The sequence below is a fragment of the Monodon monoceros genome, unplaced genomic scaffold, assembly GCF_005190385.1.
Source record: "Monodon monoceros isolate NGI ecotype Baffin Bay Population unplaced genomic scaffold, NGI_Narwhal_1 Super_Scaffold_21, whole genome shotgun sequence".
NCBI lineage: Eukaryota > Metazoa > Chordata > Mammalia > Artiodactyla > Monodontidae > Monodon > Monodon monoceros.
The window spans coordinates 119,451,797-119,473,963 of NW_021703778.1; the positions used below are offsets into that span (position 1 = coordinate 119,451,797).

At 36.8% G+C, this 22,167-nt stretch overlaps 1 protein-coding gene across 1 annotated transcript; it reads right to left on the bottom strand.

Annotated features, from left to right (window-relative positions):
• Nucleotides 1-276: 276 nt before the first annotated feature.
• On the bottom strand, nt 277-2,474 carry FSCB (fibrous sheath CABYR binding protein). Its single transcript, XM_029236379.1, is given in 5 exon segments — nt 277-1,175; nt 1,178-1,420; nt 1,423-1,537; nt 1,928-2,020; nt 2,022-2,474. Coding segments are annotated over 5 exon segments (1,692 nt in total). The 5' UTR covers nt 2,364-2,474.
• Between the last annotated feature and the right edge of the window lie 19,693 nt (nt 2,475-22,167).

Below are 22,167 nucleotides of genomic sequence, written 5' to 3' on the forward strand. Positions count from 1 at the left end.
GTGAGAGGCCTGCGTACCGCAAAAACAAACAAACAAACAAAAAAAAACATATTTTATACACTTTAGATTTGAATAAAAATAGCACAGTAATTTTAAATCACTAGTTGTTATTGCTCATTTTCCAAACTGCAGTCCACACGCTGGGATTTCCTTTCACTTCCCTCTTCACAAAGCTACCTGCAAGCACCTACCCTTTTCTAAAGTATGTACTTCCCAGAGCCGCCTGTCTTGATTGCTAGCTTAGTTAAGACCTGACTACAGCTGAGGAGGAGGCCCCTATTCCAGTTCTATATGGATGACACCCTTTATTTTAATCGAAACCTCTTCATTCTTGGTATCAGATGAATCTTCAGGAACTGTATCCCATTCTAAAGGCTCTTCAGATTTTGGCTTATCTTCCAAAACCCCTGATCCTAATTTTACCACCAGGACGTCTGCTGCCTGGGGAGACTGATAAACCCTAGACACATTCTCTACCAGAGCTTCATCTGCAGGTGTTTGCTCAGATGGTGGAAGCAGAACTTCAGCAGAGGTTTCTTTTACAGAGATTTGTGTAATAAAGGACTCTTCAGCTAGTGAAGACTGTTTGTCACCAGAGAACATTTCCGAAGTAGTTTCTTCAGTTGATGGAAGCTGAAATTCAGCAGGGGCCTCCTCTGCAGAAGCCTCCTCTGCTGGTAGAGGTTGAAGTTCAGCTGCAGCCTCTTCTGCAAGGGTCCTCTCAGCTGGTGGAGACTGAACTTTGGTGGAGGCCTCTTCTGCAGGGGTGTCCTCAGCTGGCAGAGACTGAACTTCTTCTGGGACCTCTTCTGCAGAGGTCTCCTCAGTGGGTGGAGACTGAATGTTGGCAGAGGACTTCTCTGCAGGGGCCTCCTCAGCTGGTAGAGACTGAAGCTCAGCAGGGGCCACCTCAGCTGGAGGAGACTCAATTTCAGCTGGGGCCTCTTCTTCAGGGGACTCCACAGCTGGTGAAATTTGAAGTTCTGGGACCTCTTGTGTAGGAGCGTCTTCAGCTGCTGAAGGCTGAACTTCAGCAGGAGGCTCTTTTAAAAGAGTCTCTTCAGCTGAGGTGGGCTCTACTTTATCAGGAGCCTCATCTCCAGGAGCCTCTTCTGTTGGGGAAGGCTGTACTTCAACAGGAGCCTCTTCAGCTGCTGGAGGCTGAACTTCAGCAGAACCTCTTCTGCAGTAATCTCCTCAGCTAGTGGAAGTTGCACTTCAGCAGAGCTCTCTTCTGCAGTGGGAGGCTGTACTTCAGCTGGAACATCTTGCCCATCTTCTAAAAGTACTGGAGCATCATTTTTGGTTGGTGGAATAGATAAAACTCTGTTAATACTTTGCTGCCTAATTTCTTCGTTGTTACTTGTTGTGGGTTGAAATTCAGGATGTTCAGCAACAAAATTCTTCCCTGAGGACTGTGTTTCTGTGCACCTTCCTTTGACTTTGAAAACGGATTACTTGGCCAGCCAATAACCACTATTTCTGATTCACTAAAGTTTGTCTGCTCTTCCTTGTCTACTTTTTCTTTTGTTTTTTTCTTTTTTATTATGTGCTGTGAAGCTTGATTTTTTTTTTAACTTATCTATTTATTTATTTTTGGCTGAGTTGGGTGGGTTTTTTTGTTGCTGTGAGCGGGATTTCTCTAGTTGCGGCGAGTGGGGGCTACTCTTCATTGTGGTGTGTGGGCCTCTCATTGCGGTGGCTTCTCCGTTGCTGAGCATGGGCTCTAGGTGTGCGGGCCTCAGTAGTTGTGGCACATGGGTTCAGTAGTTGTGTCTCGCGGGCTCTAGAGCACAGGCTCAGTAGTTGTGGCCTATAGGCTTAGCTGCTCCACGGCATGTGGGATCTTCCCGGACCAGGGCTTGAACCCGTGTCCCCTGCATTGGCAGGCGGATTCCCAACCACTGAGCCACCAGGGAAGCCCTACTTTTTCTTTTTAAGGAATGTTCATCATTGTCCAGTCTCCAGTACAACTGGTCTGCTGGGATCTGTCTGTTTTGAGTTGAACTGAGTGTCTGTCTGCTTGGTGGAATTTCTACTTCCTGAACACTCTCTGGAAATTCAGGGGCTGCTTCTCCAATAGCTGGCTTTTCTTCAGATACCACTGTTTCACAAACTGACTTGATTTCTTCTTTCTCTTCTGCAGCAGTTTCTGTCTGCAGAGATTTATCAGTCATATCATGTACATGCTTTCTCTTTGTCCAAGTTTGCTGAAGTTGAGAAGATACTCTATGACATTCATAGTTGAATTTGCTTCCAGGAATATTACCAATACTAAGGGTACCTTTGGGGCCAGATGATTGTGGTATAGGCAAATGTTTCTTTTTCTCTGTCACTTCAGTCTGCTGGGATTTATCTACCATTGGTAGATAAATGGTATCTACCAATGGTAGATAAATGCTGGGTCATCTTCTCTTTCAAATTTCTTGCCTCCCTGCTGAGATAGGGTGATCAGATTCATCACTTTCTTCCATTTCTAAGACTGGTAGAATTCAAACTTATCAATCTTCAAGTAATTAATCATCAAGAATGACAAATTTACCACATAGTTAAGCTTTTGCCTTCCTCATTAAGTGTTGTTCTGTTGAACTACCTCAGAAAAAAGTAATTCATAAATTATTGCATTCTGTACTACACTCTTGTTGGATCCCACCTCACTTAGTAAGCATCTTTCCTGTTTAGTCTCTGGTATGACTAAATATAACTTCTAGAAGTTTCCCTACAGGTCTATGACATCACTGCCAATTGTCTCTACAAGGTTCCATCAATGGTATACCCAGAACTTTTTAACCCGGTAAACACTCATGGATGCTGGCCACAAGTGAGAGATCTACAGTTTGAAACAGCAAGTTGAGAAAAGTGTTTGTCTAGCAGAGGAATTTGAAGTAAACTCCAGTAATGCTGCTTTCTTGTAGTTGGAGTTGATGCTTTTGAACTTTCAATTCTGTCTATTTCATCCTACTGTCAAAGACCGTTATAATGTTGAATTCAGAATTCTGCAGCCTATTTTCAATTGTTGGAGTAAACAACTGGTAACGTATGTGTGGCAGTGTTCTATCAATATATGTTTATATAATTTGATGGAAAGTTAATATTGTTTGAAAAACTTGAGTTCTGAGGTCCGTACCCATGTAAGTTCCTTTCTTATGTCCTTAGTATTCAGTAACCACAAGAGCCTACTATCAATGTGTGTATATATATGGCATGTTTGCCTTCTCAAACAACTTGAGATATTTTAATTTTCAACTATTTCAGAAAATCGTTCCACCCAAGTTTGTCAAATAAAAGAATATTGAGTGTAAAGATATGTCAAGTGAAATAAAATGCAATTTTTGATGCAGTCACTATATACTCTGCTGAATAACCACATGGGAATGAATTCCCCAGTGAAGATGAAAACTTTTAATTGAAGCTTTGAAAAACAGGAATCCCAGTTAAGCAGACTGCAAATGGAATTATAATAGATTTAAAATATTTAAAAAAAAGTTTAACATACATCACATAAAAATTTTACTAGAAAGATGGAGATTGGTCAAAAGATGTGCAAAAACATATTCCTTTAGTCTAAGGACAGTTAAAGAGAAAAATAGCCTTTAAAAGACATAGTCACAAGAGACAATATAATAAACATACCTAAACAATTATTATGGCTTCATTAACCTGGGAATATTTTTAAATTTCTTTATGCTTTATTGTTCCCATGAAATATAAAAGCATCATTGAATAATTCCCTTTGTCTGACATGCATTAGTCATAATTGTAGTTAGGTAATCTTAGCCAAATAAATAAGCACTTTACACATTCTTTGACCCAGTCCCTAAAGCATCCTCTAACTCTATTCAGGGATAGGTGAATATTTGTTGGGTGTAATTGGAGGAATGTGATTAGAAACCATACTGCTTGTCCTACATCTCCACTTGCTCTGCTTTCATTTTTATCTATTCTGCTCCACTATGTTTTATCTTTCTAAGATTTAATAAAGTGAAGTAAAACAATAGTCATTTTACAAAAGTATTGGCATAAGTTTTCATCAGACCTGCTGTAGTTTGAAACCTAGGTTGTTTATCAACCACTTTGTGGTCTGGTGTTCGTCTCAATTGTATCTGTCAAACATTGCATGTGTATTTTGCAATCAAGTTTATGCCGTTATGTGGTATCTTCAAAGTCTATTATGTGGTATCTTCAAAGTCTATTTTGGGCCAACTCATAAGAAGAAATAAATGTTAAACCAACATTGCCTTAATTGGGTTAATATAACATTTCATGTACTGGATTAATTTTGCTGCATTAACTTAAATAAGATTTTGCCAACTTTTCCATAGACATAAACTCATTTTCCAATTCTTGCTATTTTTGTTTTCCCCTCCAAGAAATAAGAACTTGATCTTTCTTAATTACACACCAAACTATCAAAGTAAATAGCCTATTGCTACTAGCTTATTCATAGAGGCAAATTAGCATTCCTAAATAATCAATCAATTAAAAATTTACTTGATATCCCAAATAGAATTATGAGGGACTTCATAAAGCAATTTCTCATCATATATTTTAAGATCCAGAAATGCTCCTTTTGTCCCACTAATCTAACCAACAATTACATTATTCAATCTGTCTGATCAATTTTGGGTTAGGTGTTTTAACCTTTGTTTAGGAAATCTCACATGATTCAGCTCTCTCCCCTTTACTTGGTTCACATCTGTTGTGGGATCAATTGTGTATCCCCAAAAGATATGTTGAAGTCCTAACCTGCAGTACCTCTGAATGTAACCTTATTTGGAAACAGGGTCTTTGTAAATGTAATCAGGGTAAGATGATATCCTAAAAAGAGGAAACTTTGGACACAAAAAGACACATAGAGAAGATGGCCATATGAAAATGGAGTCTGAGATTACAGTTATGCTGCCACAAAGCAAGGAACACCTAGGATTACCAGAAGCTGAAAGAGGCAAGAAGGATCCTCCTTTAGAGGCTTTGGAGGGAGTATAACCCTGCTAATGCCTTGATCTGGGGGCTTTAAGCCTCTAGAACTAGAATACATTTCTGTTGTTTTAACCTAGTTTTTGGTACTTTCATATGGCAGCCTGAGGAAAACAATACAACATTTCAGAGCCCCATGTTTTTTACTCCCACCTGACATGCTGTAGTTCTGACTCTCTCAATCTCTAGGACTAGTTTCTTTATTTCTGACTCAGGTTTGGCATTTAGTTTTATACAATGTTTGACCTATTTCTACAATCATAAAACCAGAGGGATTTGCTGAAAGGCCTCTCTCTGATAACTTGCTTTTAATTTTACCAAAAACAAATTTGCTGACTGGTACTTAATTTCATTTATAATTATAATGACTTTGAAAACTATGATTTAGATAGCAGAGATATTTCAAATCAATGTAGACTAAATATCTAAACTGTGACCTATATTGCTTTGTTCTAAACTGACTAGATCAAATAAGATGAAATCTGAAAAATGTCCATTGACTATTACAACTACAAGGTCATTGCTAATTTGAGTAAGAGCAATTTCAGTGGAAGGGTGGGAAATAGAAGGGATAAAACACTAAAATTTCTGTGAATTATAAAGTTTAAAAATTAAATTGCAGTAAAAGAAAAAGAAAAAATAAGTGTAAAATATCACAAAGAGCTATACTTAATACACTAAAAGATTTTAGAAAATCAATATAAAAATAACACAATAATTTTAAGAACATGGATAGAAAACGTATAGAGGAAAAATAACTGACCAATAAATATATAAAAGAAATCCACTTTACTTCTAAAATTAAAATAATATCAATATAAAATTAGCAAAGATTATTTTAAAGGTAATCTCCCCTCCCTTAAAAAAAATGAAAGTATTATTAAATGGATGGTCTTCTACATTACTGACAGGAGATTAAATTGATACAATCTTTATTCTGGAGAATTTGAAAGTAAATATCAAAAGTTTCTGAAACATGCATACCATGTGCCAACAATTCTGCTTCCAAGAAATTTAATTTTTGGAAATATTTATTCCCTCAAGAAATATTTACTGAATACCTATCTATTCCAGGGACAATTCCTACATGTTAGGGAAACAACAGAATACAAAAAGACATTGTATCCTGTCTTTATGACTCTCACAGTCTAGTGGGAGAAACTAAATAAATAAGTAAAATATTTGTGAAAATAATTTTAATTAGTTAAGAGGGAATATACTTTACCTAGAATAATAGGACCAGAAGGGGTTTATAATAGATAGCATCTAATTGAGAAAGTATCCAAAGGAGTACCAGTAGGAAGAAATGCCATGTTCTAGGAACTATAAGAAATCTGCTGTGGCAAGAAGAAAGGCAAAGCAAACAAAGGAAATCATTTAAGAGATGTGCTTGAAGAAATAGATAACAGCCTGATGGTGCACTGATTTAGAGACTCTATGGTATTGTTATTTTGGACATAACCATTGTAAATACTTATGAACCTAATATCAGAGCACCTAAATATAAAAAGCAAATATTAAGAGATTTGAAGGGATGAGTAGACAGCAATACAATAATAGTAGGGAACTTGATTATATCACTTTCATTAATGGGTATATAATCCAGATAGAAAATTAATAAGAAAACATTGGAGTTGAATTACACTTTTGAACAGATGGACCTAACAGACATATACAAAACTAGTCTTTAAAAATTTATGAAAATTGAAATGATATCTAGCATCTTTCTAACCACAATGGTATGAAATTAGAAATCAAGTAAAGAAGGTAACAGCAAAATTCACAAATATATGGAAATTAAATATCATATTACTGAACAACCTATGGGTCAAAGAAGAAATCAAAAGGGAGATTAAGAATATCTTGAGACAAATAAAAATGGAAATACAACATACCAAAATTATGGGATGCAACAAAAGAAGTTACAAGGGGGAAATATATAGCAATAAACACCTACATCAAAAAAGGAAGATCTCAAACAACCTAACTTTACACCTCAACAACTAGTAAAAGAATAATAAATACGAAGATAGCAGAAGAAAGAAAATAAGAAAGATCAGAGCAGAAATAAAGACTAGAAAGACAATACAAAAAATTAATGAAATTAGGATGATTTTTTTTAAAGATAAACAAAAGTGACAAACTTCTAGTTAGGCTGAGAAAAAAGAGGAGATTCAAATAAAATCTGAAATAAAAGAGGAGAGATTACAACTTATACATAGAAATACTAAGGATCATAAGAGACTACTATAAATAATTTTACACCAACAAATTGGATAACTTAGAAGAAATGACTAGATTAGTAGAAAAATAAAACCTACCAGGACTGAATCATGAAGAAATAGAAAATCTGAACAGACAAGGAGATTGAATCAGTAATTAAAAACCTCCAAACAGAGAAAAGCACAGAACTAGCTGGCTTCACTGGTGAATTCTATCAAACATTTAAAGGGGAATTAATATCAATTCTCTCAAAGTCTTCCAAAAAATTTAAGACAGGAGAACAATTCCAAGTTTATTTTTATGAGGCCAGTATAACGCTATCACCAAAGCTTGTCAAGGCCCCTATAGGAAATGAAAATTACAGGCCAATATCCCTGATGAACATATAAGCAAAAATTCTTAACAAAATATTAGCAAACTGAATTCAACAGCATGTGTAAAGGATAACACACCATGATCAAATGGCATTCATCTATGGAATGCAAGGATGGTTCAACACATGCAAATCAAGAAATGTGATACAGCACACTAACAAAATGAAGGATAAAGATGCAGAAAAGCATTTAAAAACAACAAAAAAAACTTTAACAAAACATATTTCCATGATAAAAGCACTCAACAAATTAGGTATAGATGAAAAATACCTCAACATTATAAAGGCCATATATGAAGCTAATAATATACTCAACAGTAAAAAGCTAAAGTTGTTGTTCTAATATCAGGAAAAAGACAAGGATGCTCACTCTCACCACTTCTATTCAACATAGTACTGGAAGTACTAGCCAAAGCAATTAAACAAGAAAAAGAAATAAACAGCATTCAAATTGGAAAAGAGGAAATAAAACTGTCTCTGTTTGCAGATGACATATTTTATATATAAAACCCTAAAGATTCCACCAAAAAAACCTTGTTAAAACTAATTTAAAAATTCAGGAAAGTTTCAGAATGAAGAAAAATCAACATACAAAAATCAGTTGCATTCTTATACAGTAACTATTAGAAAGTGAAATTAAGAAGATAATCCCTTTTTATAATTGCATCAACAATAATATACTTAGGAATAAATTTAACTGAAGAGGTGAAAGACCTGTACACTGAAAACTATAAGGAGTTGATGAAAGAAACTTAAGAAGACACAAATAAATGGAAAGACATTCCATGTTCACAGACTAGAAGAATTAATATTGTTAAAATGTTTATACCATGCAAGGCCATCTATAGCTTCAATGTAATCCTTATAAAAATTCCAAAGGCATTTTTCATGGAAATATAAAAAACAATGCTAAAGTTCATTTGGAACCACAAAAGACCCAAAATAGCCAAAGCACTCTTAAGAAAGAACAGAGGCGGAGGTGTCAAACTTCATGATTTCAATCTATACTAAAAAGCCATAGTAATCAAACACAGTGGGATTGACATAAAAAAAGATAAATAGATCAATGGAGCAGAATAGAGAGCCCAGAAATAAGCCTAAAGATATATGACCAGTTAATTTTTGACAAGGCACCAGGAATACACAGTGGGGAAAGGGTAGTCTCTTTAGCAAGTGGTGTTGGAAAAAAACTAAATATTCACATGCAAAAAAAAAAAAAATTGGACCCCTATATTCCAAAATTACACTCACAAAAATTAACTTAAGATAGATTAAAGATGAACATAAGACCTGAGACCATGAAACTCCTAGAAGAAAACATGGAGATCAAGATCCTTGACATTGGTTTGGCAATGATTTTTTTGGATTTGATACCAAAAGCAAAAGAAAAAATGCAAAAATAAACAGGTGGAGCTACATCAAATTAAAAAGCTTCTACACAACAAAAGAAGCCATCAGTAAAATGAAAAGGTGACATATGGAATGGGAAAAAATGTATGCAAACAGTTTATTGAATCAGGGATTAATATTAAAATTATGTAAAGAACTCATACAACTTAGTAGCAAAAAACCAAAAAGCAAACAAACAAAAAATAACCCAATTAAACAAGAGCAAAGGACTTTAATAACATTTTTCCAGACAGGACATACAAATGGTCAACAGGTAAGCAGTATCTTTTTGGATCCGTCTCCTAGAGAAATGGAAATGAAAACAAAAATAAACAAATGGGGCCTAATTAAACTTAAAAGCTTTTGCACAGCAAAGGAAACCATAAACAAAGTGAAGAGACAACTTACAGAATGGGAGAAAATATTTGCAAATGATAAGACCAACAAGGGATTAATCTCCAAAATATACAAACAGCTCGTGCAGCTCAATATCAAGAAAACAAACAACCCAATCAAAAAATGGGCAGAAGCTCTAAATAGACATTTCTCCAAAGAAGACATAGAGATGGCCAAAAGGCATATGAGAAGATGCCCAGTGTCACTAATTATAGAGAAATGCAAATCAAAACTACAATGAGGTATCACCTCACACCCCAGTCAGAATGGCCATCATCAAAAAGTCTACAAATAATAAATGCTGGAGAAGGTGTGGAGAAAAAGGAACCCTCCTACACTGTTGGTGGGAATGTAAATTGATATATCCACTATGGAGAACAGTATAGAGGTTCCTTAAAAAACTAAAAATAGAGCTACCATAGGATCCTCCAATCCCACACCTAGGCATATATCCAGAGAAAACCATAATTCAAAAAGATACATGCACTTCAGTGTTTACAATAGCCAAAACATGGAGGCAACCTAAATGTCCATCAACAGATGGATGGATAAAGAAGATGTAGTGTGTATATGTGTGTGTGTGTATATATATATATATATATATTCCATTATATATATATATACAATGGGATATTACTCATCCATAAAAAATGAAATAATGCTATTTGCAGCAACATGGATGGACTAGAGATTATCATACTAAGTGAAGTAAGTCATACAGAGAAAGACAAATGCCATATGATATCACTTACATGTGGAATCTAAAAAAAATTATACAAGTGAACTTACAAAACAGAAATAGACCCACAGACATAAAAAACAAATTTATGGTTACCAAAGGGGAAAGGGAGAGGGATAAGTGTGGGATTAACATATACACACTACTATATATAAAATAGGCAACCAACAAGGACCTACTGTACAACACAGGGAACTATACTTAATATTTTGTAATAACCCATAAGGGAAAAGAAGCTGAAAAAGAATATATATACATATGTATATTTATATGTATAACTGAATCACTTTGCCATACACCTGTAACTAATACAACATTGTAAATCAACTACACTTCAATTTTTTTAAAAACCACTTATCATCAGCGAAATGCAAATAAAAAGCACAGTGAGACATTACCTTATACCTGTTAGGATGTCTATTCTCAAAAAGACGAGGTAGCAAATGCTGGAGAGGATATGGAGAAAAGGGAACTCTTTCACACTGTTGGTGGGATTGTAAACTGATACAGCCATTATGAAAATAATATTGAGGTTCCTCAAGAAATTAAAAATAGAATTGCCGTATGATCCAGTAATCTCACTTCTGGATATATCCAAAGGAAATGACATCACTGCCTTGAAGAGATATCTACATTCCCATGTTCATTTCAGCATTATTCATAATAGCCAAGATATTTTAAATTTTTTTCAACTGTGTTCAGCAACCTATGCACAAATTTATAGAAGAGTAGGAGTTTGATTGATGCAAGTTTTTTGGGTTTGCTAGGGTAGTGGAGCAAAGAGTGAAAAGGATCAAAGGGGTTAACTACAACCTAAGGCCAGATATGATAGGAAGTTAAGACAGGTACAAACTGAGGTGTAAGGAAAAAATAAAAGGGACTAGGGACTGAAGCTCAATGAACAAGCGTAGTGGGAGCAAAGGAATGAGAAAATGGAAAAGATAGGAACAAGTGGTGAGAGGGTGGGAAGCTATAATTTAAGATTAAAAAAGGAAAAGTAATGTTGGCTTACAATAAAGCCAAGGATATGATTGGGGTAGAAATAAGGTGCAAGTCTCTAAATTTGAGGAATCCAAGGAATTTTGAGGTTAGACATTGAAATTTAACACTGAGTGACCCAAGTACAAGGAATGAGGATAATAACTCCAAGTCTGAAGCCAATGATTTCAGTGATTTTCAGAAGTATTAAGGAAGTCGATCAAGCACAGGAACAAGAAGCAATAGATTTTGCCACAGTCTGTTAGTAAGATCATCAATAAGTAAATACATTTTGTATAACAGTTAAGGGAACGATCAAAGCAGTCATGGGCTCCTCCTCCCCATCCCAAGGTGCTTGTGGTTTGAGGAAACAAGGGGCCTCCATTAAAGGAGGTTACAAGGAAAGTTACATCATCAGTTAAAGCAAAGAGATGGATGTAGCAGGCTATCAAAATATTGACAATGTATGGAAGTTTTCATTGGGGGGTAGAGAGATGCACAAAGTAAGGGGATTGAACTGGATGGGATCAAAGAAATATTAAAAGAGGAGACAAGTCAAAAGTGTATGACCAAGATGGCCTTAATGCTCCCCTCAGCTTCACTAAATTTTAGACAAGTTTCCTCCTGACTCTAAGTCTCTGACCTCCATTTTCTTAGAGTAGTTTCTTTAGAAAACTTTGAAAATGTTTCCCCTGCCTCTCTGAAATGTAAATCTTTTAAAGACTCTTGCCAGTTTTACAATTCAGGGCTGTCTTTCTCAAGGACCTGGGAGCCATCCTTTTTTAATGTATTCCTCAGAGAAGATAGTGCCTCTTTTAGCTTCCATGGGAGGGTAGTAGCCTAGCTCTGGTGAGCAGTGGGTGCCTTGCTCCAAGTTGTAAAACTATCCCCTGTCATGAAGATTTAAGAATCATAGATGGCCTAAAATTCACCCAACCAACCTCTTAAAAATTATCCAGCCCGTTGTTTCAGTGGGGTTGAGTTCAGACAGCATTTTTGGTCTCTCACCTCTATTCCAGTAGCCTTGAGTAAAGTCTTCCTTACCTGTTTAACTCTGTTTAGTACAATATTTTGCCTTGAAGGAGTAAAAGAATAGATTACACAGGGAAAGTTCAGTATGGATTGTGGCAAAACATATCAAGGATATGAAGCATTGTGAGATATTTTGGTCACAATGTTCTCAAAATATCTCAGATTAAAAAGTGTTCCATTGTAGGTACAGACTGCAATGCCTTATTCTGGTAACCCTTATTTAATCAGAAGTTCTTGAACTATTTTTGCCCCACTCATCTTTCTACTAAGTGTTTATGGTAAAAAGACATACTGTATATAGGTCAGGTTTGATCTTTTAAGATATTATTTTTGTCATTATTATTTTACTAGAGGAAACACATAGCAACTGTAAATATAAATGACTAGTGATTGGGGTAGAAGGATAGTGGTCTTTTCTCTGGAGGTTTTTGCAATCCTTTACTTTTATAACAAGATGCCAATCAAGATATATATTTATATAGTTATATAGACAAAATACATGATTAATTCAATAAAGAAATTTCCAGAATATATCAATGAGTTAGTACACAGAATATTATACAGAGATAACCAATGGTCATGCTGATTTTTCAAACATTCAGAAATATTTATGTCTTCTGAATCTTCAAATTTTAAATTACATATAATTCTGATGTCTTTTGTTTGCCATTCTAGATCTTCTCTTCACTCTTGTACCCTACATTGTATCCCAGGAGCCTGGCCCAAATGGACTGCAACAATGGGTAACCTTGCTTTTTAAAATTTGGTTGCATTCAGCAAATGGAGTACACTTGGCAGGAGATCTGAAGGAGATAGAAGAGTGAGATTCCCCTAGCTCCTTCACTGAAGAGTTGCTTGGAGCTGACTGAGTCTCTCTGCCAAAGGTCACGGATCCTATAAGATCCTTTGCATATAGCTCTCTTCATATAGCTCTCTCCCACCCTCTCTTTCTTTCCCTCTGTCTCTCTGTCTCTGTCTCTCTTGCTCTCTCTCTCTCTCCCTCTCTCTCCTCTCTTCCTCACTGTCTCTCTCTTAACTAAATTTTCCCCTGCCCCATTCACCTTAGGGATAGTAATGTTACTGTTTCATGATTTCCCTATCCTTCATGATTTCCCTTATACTCTGCCCAGACTTTATAATTAGTTCCCCTATTAAACTCTACTGAAATTACCTAAATTTTGTATTTTCCTGTGAAGAATGATACATATATCATATAAATTTAGGGATCTGAGAATGTTATTATATCATAAACTTTGAAACCCTTATGTGGTATGTGGTTTAAATGTTTAAAATATAAACCCTGAATAATAAGAATGTATAGTTACCAAAACACTGCTTTCTCTAAATATTTCTGATAAATGGTAATTTGTTTTAGATCATACCCAAGTTTAGCTAAAGAAATAAAGGAGTGTGAAAGCAGTTAATGCCAATTCTTTTTAGTCCACTCACACAGGAAAATCGAATTCAGTATTGGTTATCTTAACAATCAAGCTCTTAATAAATAGGCTACATTATGTGGGTCAGAGGGAGGGGTTTTAGTGATGAAAGTCATCTCCCTTATTCCCTTCCCTAGTCCTACCACAGCGATCCAGGAATTCTCCTTTGGGATGGATACAATTTAGCAATGGAGAGGATACAACTGGATACAATTTAGCAATGGAGAGGAGAGTAGTAATTCCTTTGCAGCCATGATATAGTTGCTACTGGGCCACATGTTAATTTGTGGAATTGTGTGGAAAATGTAGGACACACACCCAGTAGTCCCACCCTTGACCAAGCAGGGCTCAACTCGTTACACAGTAATTTCTTCACCAGAAATGGGTTCTGCTCCTTGGTCCAGCCCCAAAAGTTACTACATCAGAATAGAAATGGAATAGAAATTAAATTATTAAATTTTAAAAATTAAAAATACTTTTTTTTGTTTAGTGAAAAACTTTTTTCTAACACAAAAGACTATAACATTCTTGTAGCCAGCAATTACTGGTCAATATAAGGTCTTAGTATTCATTTTTTTAATCTAAAGATTTACAATTCCTATCCAGACTTAACATTTGCTATCTTTCACTCTTCTCCTGAGACAATTAACTACAAACAGAACTTAAGGGAATTAAACCCAACATATATAAAAAATATGACAAAATGAAATATAATAAAATATTAAGTTACCTCTCCAGATCACCTTTAAATCTAAAATATCACCTCTCCAGATCTAGAGCATGTAAGAGTTAGTCAAATCCTATTAGTGAAAATTTTCATACCTGTGTGGGTAACTTACTGGGCTCCTAACTTCACTCACTCCTTAGAAAAATGACATATGAGCCTGTTTAAATAATTAATTGTTCCATGTATAGCAGTTCGAATAAAAATTTCTATTTAGTCTATCACTACTTTTTTAAATGTTTATTTAACATTATATAGTTAAAATAGAGCATCATTTTCACAGAAATACAAAAAAGTACACATAAGTTCTACTTTGAAATATTCTAATTATACGGAGGTAGAAATGCTCAAGCAGAAACTATTAAAAATGCAAATTCAGCTATTTGAAAGGCTATTAAAAATTCTTTATTAGAAAAATAAGACCAGAGTTTTTAAACATGCCAAGAAAAATATGCTTAGAAGTATCCTCCAGGGACAAATCATGAACTTGCTGAGAAAGAACTTTAAAAGGATATGAGTATCCTTTCTATCCATTCTGACTTTAGATCTTGGATTACTGCAGATCATTTCCATAAATATACCCACCAGAAGTTTCTAGAAAAAGAGTGTGAACTAAATTCTACTTGTGAAATATCTGCTGCCCTGTCCAGAATAAACCCATCTGCTTGTCTCTGTGCCCTACAAAACCTTCATTTGAAAAGAAAGTGATAGAGGCCCAACTCAGACCAGAGTCTTTGCAAAAGGGTGGTAAGATCTGAGGTGTGGCTGTCTTTTCTCCAAACTATATCTGAGCCTCAGAACTCGAGTGCTCTTTGACTATTTTGCCTATAGCAAAAGCAACTCCCAACTAACTTCCAGAACTTGCTTGCTTCAAATAGCCCAATGGTGTCAAGTAGGTTAAAAAAAATCCCTACAGTGGCTGTCCCTGAAAGTATACAACCTAATAAACACATAACAAAAGTAGCATTAGAACAGCTGAGAAAAAATATATCCTGATAAAATGAAGACATTTGAAATAATCCTTTGTTTAAAGGGTTGAATTTATAAAGAACTAAAGTTCTAACTCAGCTGAAGAACATAACTCCTTGTGTTGGACATGCTCAGCTCTTGAAAGCTCAAAGCTCTCTGTGGACAAAACAGAGGCTACTGTGTACACAAATGGAACATAGCACGTGAATCTGGAGATTCATTCTAAAAGTATGACTTGTCAGCTCTAGCATTACAAGGCATTAAAACCCCCGCACTGTTCTCTGATGACAACATTGTTTCTAACTACTTGGCATAAAGAGTCACACTGGAAACCACTGACAGCAATAAAAAGTAGGCTGAGGAAATGGGATCCCTCCTCCCCTGTATTTCGACATGACATTATGCTACAGCACATTCAGTGCATGGCTAGATGGCTTCAACTAAGCATGAAGCGCACAGAGCACAAGAAAAAATTTTGATGATGTATTTAGAAAAACTGGAAAGCATCATCTCAACTCTAAATATGTTTTCTGCTTCAATCATGCAAACAAGCAGCTATACCACTGCCTTTCTGTTTTGTGTTCTATTGTTTTAAAAGGGCTATGTAAAACAATTCTTTCCAATGGTAGCTTTAAAGTGACTGCCAAGTCAATTAAGAGATATCAAACCAAAACAGGCTCAACCTGTAGCAGAGATTTCAAGTAGGCATTAACTGAAATCAAGTATATTGATACAAACTGAACACTGATGTTGCATCAAAGCTAAAATAGAAATTTCTAAATTTCTAAAAATGGGATTGGATTCAGGTTAAGTCAGAAAATGTATATATACCTGTATGGTGGTTTAATTCTACATATTCATGTGCTAGTAAACACAAATGCCTTCCCTAACTCTGCTTCTGAAAATTTCTTTAAAAAGAAGCAAAGCCATTTCATAAGAAAAAATTCAATCTAACAGGCAAATATCCTTCAGAGAAGAAAAACATTGATTTAATTTTACAATATACTTATAAATGAGATTTTTGGTGGTTTTTCTTTTTTTTCAGAACAGACCTTGGTAGTAGAAAGAAAGAAGAAAACATGTAGGCCTTAGATATCTTTAAAAGGGGGGGAAATAGGTGACACAAGGTAAAAGCAGATGGATGATACTGAAAATAAACTACTTCTTTCACAATTTTGTAAAGGTTTAATCTCATTATAGAACATTATCCAAAAATACACTAACACACTGAAGCCTCTAATAACCTGTGTTTTTATGTATCATTAAAAATATTGAACCAAAATGTAAGTTTCTAACATATAACAGTAAAAAGAATAGATACTAGGGAAAAAATAATTTCTAGACCAATGACAGTTTTGTCAGAGAGCAATTTCTCAGTTTAAGCAAATATACTCAACAATATTAAGTTGCATGATTAATAATACTGACAATTTTTCTGAATGGTCATGAAATAAATGTTTAACTTTTATATTCAACCAGATAGATATTAGTGACATCAGAACACCTGGTAGAACTTTAAAGAATGTCAACATACTTTATGATTGAAAAAAGAAGTTTCAAAGATATGGGGCTCTCTCATGTGACATGATTTTGATAAAGCTTGGAGAGAGAGAGAGGACAAGATGGACCACAGTGAGAGTCAGTAGGTGACTAACCGTTTCCTCTTCCAACAAAGAATGGGTTTATCTATACACTAGTCACCATTTGCTTAAGTCCCGCCAGATTGCTTGTGGTTGTGTTTTTTTTTAATCTAAAGTGTTTGAAGAATTTTGGATGGTCCTGAAGAATAATATCTTTATTAATGACCTACCATGTGCCAGGCACTGTGCTAAGTACTTCATATGCATTAGTTGTTTAATAATATTTATTGAGTGAGGCAAGAAGAATGGCCTCCCAATGATATTCTACATCCTAATATCCAGACCTGTGAATATGTTAGCTTACCTGGCAAAAGAGAATCAAGGCTGCAGACGGAATTAAGGTTTTTAATCATCTGACCTTAAGATGGAGAGTATCTTAGATTATTTGGGTGGGCCAAATATAATTACAAGCCTACTTTTAAAGTGAAAAAGTGAGGCAGACAAGAAAGAGATCTGAAGATACTACGCTGCTGACTTTCAAAGTGGAAGAAGGAGCTATCAGCCAAAGAATGTAGGTGGCCTCTAGAAACTAGAAAATGCAGGGAAATGGATTCTCTGCTAGAACCTCCAGAATCAACACAGCCCTGCTGACACCTTAATTTTAGTCTAGTAATACCCATTTCAGACCTCTGATCTTCAGGACTGTAAAAGAATAAAGTTGTATTGTGTAAGGCACTAAGTTTGTGGTACTTTGTTAGAGTATCAGTAAGAAACTAATATACTGAGTGTTCCATTATTTCATTTAACCCTCACAAAATTCTATGAATTGATTATTATTGCTGCTATTTTATGGATGGAGGAACTGAGTTTTAGTTTAGGTAACTTGCTCAAAGTTACCTAGCTAGTGGGTGCCTGAATCAAGATTCAAAACTATTCTGATTCCAAAGACTACTGATCGATTACTACACTATAATTCTTCTCTCATGGGTTGATATTACCATAAACTCAACATTTCAACTCCCCATCGTGTATTTATTTCAAAAGAAAATTCCATCACTAGGGTATTAGTCTACATCAAGACATGAAGCAGCTGGTTCAGACTGTCGCCCTTCCAACTCAGAATGAATGAGAAGATGGTATAAAAGAGAAGGACAGTGACTAAAAGCAGGAGCGAGACTAGGAGTTTTGCACATGTAGTTGTGAGCAATGAAGCCAGGAGGCATTCTGACAGCTGCTGATGACAAGCAGATTGGCTACTACAGCACATCAGGCTCCATGAATGACAACAGAGCTTTCAGTAATGGTTCCTACTGGTACAGCCCACTGACACCATTTTTCAGTGTTGACATACTCAAACATTCTCATTTACAGTGACTCATTGGGCAGAGAAAATTTGACATTTGGACTGACACGAGAGATCTCTCTCCTAAAGAACATTGAAGTATACTGTACTTTCACTATTAATTATTTAAAGTATGATTTTTTTCTTCCTGATTTTTATTGGTTTTCATGGAAATATCCAGTAACTAATACTTCATATTCCGTATAAATCCACTCAGATGTTCTCACTCCAAGCTTCCAGGTTTCACTCCTTCCTAATCAATTCCCTTTTATATAAGAGACATGGCAATATTGCAACTTATGTTGTATTTCTGCAATTGGCACAATTAAATTTTATGCCTGATTTTCAGTGAGCTATAAGAAATAAAAGATTCTCTTAAGAAGATCTCTGGTTCTCAGATAATGACTTCGGCTGAGAGTTTAAAGATCTGAGCTTGAATTTCTTCTGGGAGTATACCTGTGCATTCAAAGGAAGCCATCGCTTGCCACAAACTTGTAGTCATCATAACTGTCATATTGGTCAGGAGCTACCAATGCACTTGAGTATTAGTCATTCAACACTATCAACAGCAGAAGAAAATTTATTTAATCCTGATACCACTGCACACCATGGATTACTAACATCCCATTACAAATTTGCACAGAACTCAGCACTGCATTTAGGCTCAAGTACAACCAGGCTAATCATCAAATCTCACCTTTGAGGTTCTATTTCCTGATCCTACTCCTGGCACCAATTTTGTATTGGTCAGGAAACAGGAGACAGAAACCATACCAGTTATTGGAACAGAGAGAATCTAATCTAAAAAGTATTAACCAGTCGACCTTCAAGATGGCAGAGGAGTAAGAAGTGGAGATCACCTTCCTCCCCACAAATACATCAATAATACATCTACATGTGGAACAACTCCTACAGAACACCTACTGAATGCTGGCAGAAGACCTCAGACTTCGAAAAAGGCAAGAAAATCCCCATGAACCTGGGTAGGGCCAAAGAAAAAAGAAAAAAAAGACAAAGCAATAAGGATGGGACCTGTGCCTCTGGAAGGGAGCTGTGAAGGAAGAAAAGTTTCCACACACTAGGAAGCCCCTTCACTGGCAGAGACAAGGGGTGGCATGGGGGGAAGCTTCAGAGCCACAGAGGACAGCGCAACAACAGGGGAGCAGAGGGCAAAGTGGAGAGATCCCCACACAGAGGATCAGTGCCAACAAGCAATCACCAGCCTAAGACACTTGTCTGCTCACCCACTGGGGCAGGTGGGGGCTAGGAGCTGAGGCTCTGGCTTCGGAGGTCAGACCCCAGGGAGAGGACTGGGGTTGGCTGCGTGAACACAGCCTGAAGGGGGCTAGTGCATCACAGCTAGCCAGGAGGGAGTCCAGGAAAAAGTCTGGACCTGCTGAAGAGGCAAGAGACCATTGTTTCGGGGTGTGCGAGCAGAGGGGCTTCCTGCTCCGTGTACCCACAGATGGCAGAGCACCGCCTAAGCGAGCTACAGAGACGGGCACAAGCCGCGACTATCATCTCAGATCCCAGAGGCGGGCATGGACCACTACCACTGCCACCGTTGCCACCAAGCATCCTGTGTGAAAGCTCAGGTCACTACCCACACCCTCCTGGGAGCCTGTACAGCACGCCACTGCCAGGGTCCTGTGATCCAGGGCCAACTTCCCCGGGAGAACACACGCATGCCTCAGGCTGTTGCAACTTCACGCTGGCCTCTGCGGCCGCAGACATTCCCCACATCCCAATTATGACTACCATATCCTTCCCTCTCCCTGGCCTGAGAGAGCCAGAGAGCCCTAATCAGCAGTTGCTTTAATCCCCTCCTGTCTAGGCAGTGAAAAGATGCCTGAGGGCACCCTAAATGCAGAGGTGGGGTAAAAACCAAAGCTGAATCCCAGAAGCTGTGCGAACAAAGAAGAGAAAGGGAAATCTCTCCGTGGAGCCTCAGAAGCAGCAGATTAAATCCCCGCAGTTGGGTTGGTAAACACTGCATCTGTGGAATGCCTGAATAGAAAATGAGTGTTCCCGAAATTCAGACGGTGGACTTTAGGGGCAATGTGGACTTGGGGTTTCCTTGATGCATTTGATTTGGCTTGGGTTTTATGTTTATCTTAGTTTACTTTTCAGTGTTTGTTTTCATTTGAGGGTTTACAAATTGTTTGGGTTGCTCTCTTCCCTTTTTTTCTCTTTTTGTGACTGTGTGTGTGTTTCTTTGTGTGATTTCATCTGTTGAGTTTTGCTTTTTTGCTTTTACCATTTGTCTTGGGGTTCTGTCTCTTTGATTTTTTTTTTTCCCTTTTCTTCCATGCCAAGTGGCTGGCAGGGTCTTGGTGCTCCAACCGGGAGTTGGGCTAAGCCTCCAAGATGTGAGAGCCAAGTCCAGGACATTGGATGACCAGAGATGTACCAGCCCCTTGTAATATTAATCAGTGAAAGCTCTCCCAAAGATCTCTATCTCAACACTAAGACCCAGCTCCACCCAATGGCCAGCAAGCTCCAGAGGAGGACATCCCATGCAAAACAACTAGCAAGATAGGAGCACAACTCCACCCATTCGTAGACAGGCTGCCTAAACTCATACTAAGTTCACAGAAACCCCAAAACACACCAACAGACGTGGCCCTGCCCACCAGAGGACAAGATCCAGCCCCATACACCAAAACACAGGCAACAGTCTCCTGCACCAGGAAGCCTACACCAGCCTCCAAACAAACCTCAACAACTGGGGGCAGACACCAGAAGTAAAAGGAACTAGGAACGAGCAGCATGTGAAAAGGAGACACCAAGCACAGAAAGTTAAACAAAATGAGAAGAGAAATACACAACAGATGAAGGTGCAAGATAAAGACCCACCAGACCAAACAAATGAAGAGGAAATAGGCAGTGTACCTGAAAAAGAATTCAGAGAAATGATAGTAAACATGATCCAAAATCTTGGAAATAGAATGGGAAAAATAGAAGAAACGTTTAACAAGGACCTAGAAGAACTAAAGAGTAAACAAACACTGGTGAACAGCAAAATAAATGAAATTAAAAATACTCTACAAGGAATCAATATCAGAGTAACTGAGGAAGAAGAATGGATAAGTGACCTTGAAGACAGAATAGTGGAAATAACTGCCACAGAACACAATAATGATAAAAGAATGAAAAGAATTGGGGATGGTCTCAGAGACCTCTAGGACAACATTAAATACACCAACATTTGAATTATAGGGATCCCAGAAGAAGGAGAGAAAAACAAAGGGTCTTGAGAAAATATTTGAAAAGATTATAGTCAAAAACTTCCCTAATATGGGAAAGGAAATAGTCAATCAAGTACAGGAAGTGCAGAGAGTCCCATACAAGATAAATCCAAGAAGAAACACACCAAGACACATATTAATCAAACTATCAAAAATTAAATTCAAAGAAAAAATATTAAAAGCAGCAAGGGAAAGGCAACAAAAAACATACAAGGGACTCCCCATAAGGTTAACAGCTGATCTCTCAGCAGAAACTCTGCAAGCCAGAAGGCAGTGGTAGGTCATATTTAAAGTTATGAAAGGGAAAAACCTACAGCCAAGATTACTCTACCCAACAAGGATCTCATTCAGATTTGACGGAGAAATTAAAACCTTTACAGACAAGCAAAAGCTAAGAGAATTCAGCACCACAAAACCAGCTTTACAACAAATGCTAAAGGAACTTCTCTAGGCAGGAAACACAAGAGAAGGAAAAGACCTACAATAATAAACCCAAACAATTAAGAAAATGGTAAATAGGAAAATACGTATCAATAATTACCTTAAAAGTAAATGGATTAAAAGCTCCAACCAAAAGACATAGACTGGCTGAATGGATACAAAAACAAGACCCATATATATGCTGTCTACAAGAGACCCATTTCAGATGTAGGGATACATACAGACTGAAAGTAAGGGGATGGAAAAAGATATTCCATGCAAATGGAAATCAAAAGAAAGCTGGAGTAGTAATTCTCATACCAGACAAGATAGACTTTAAA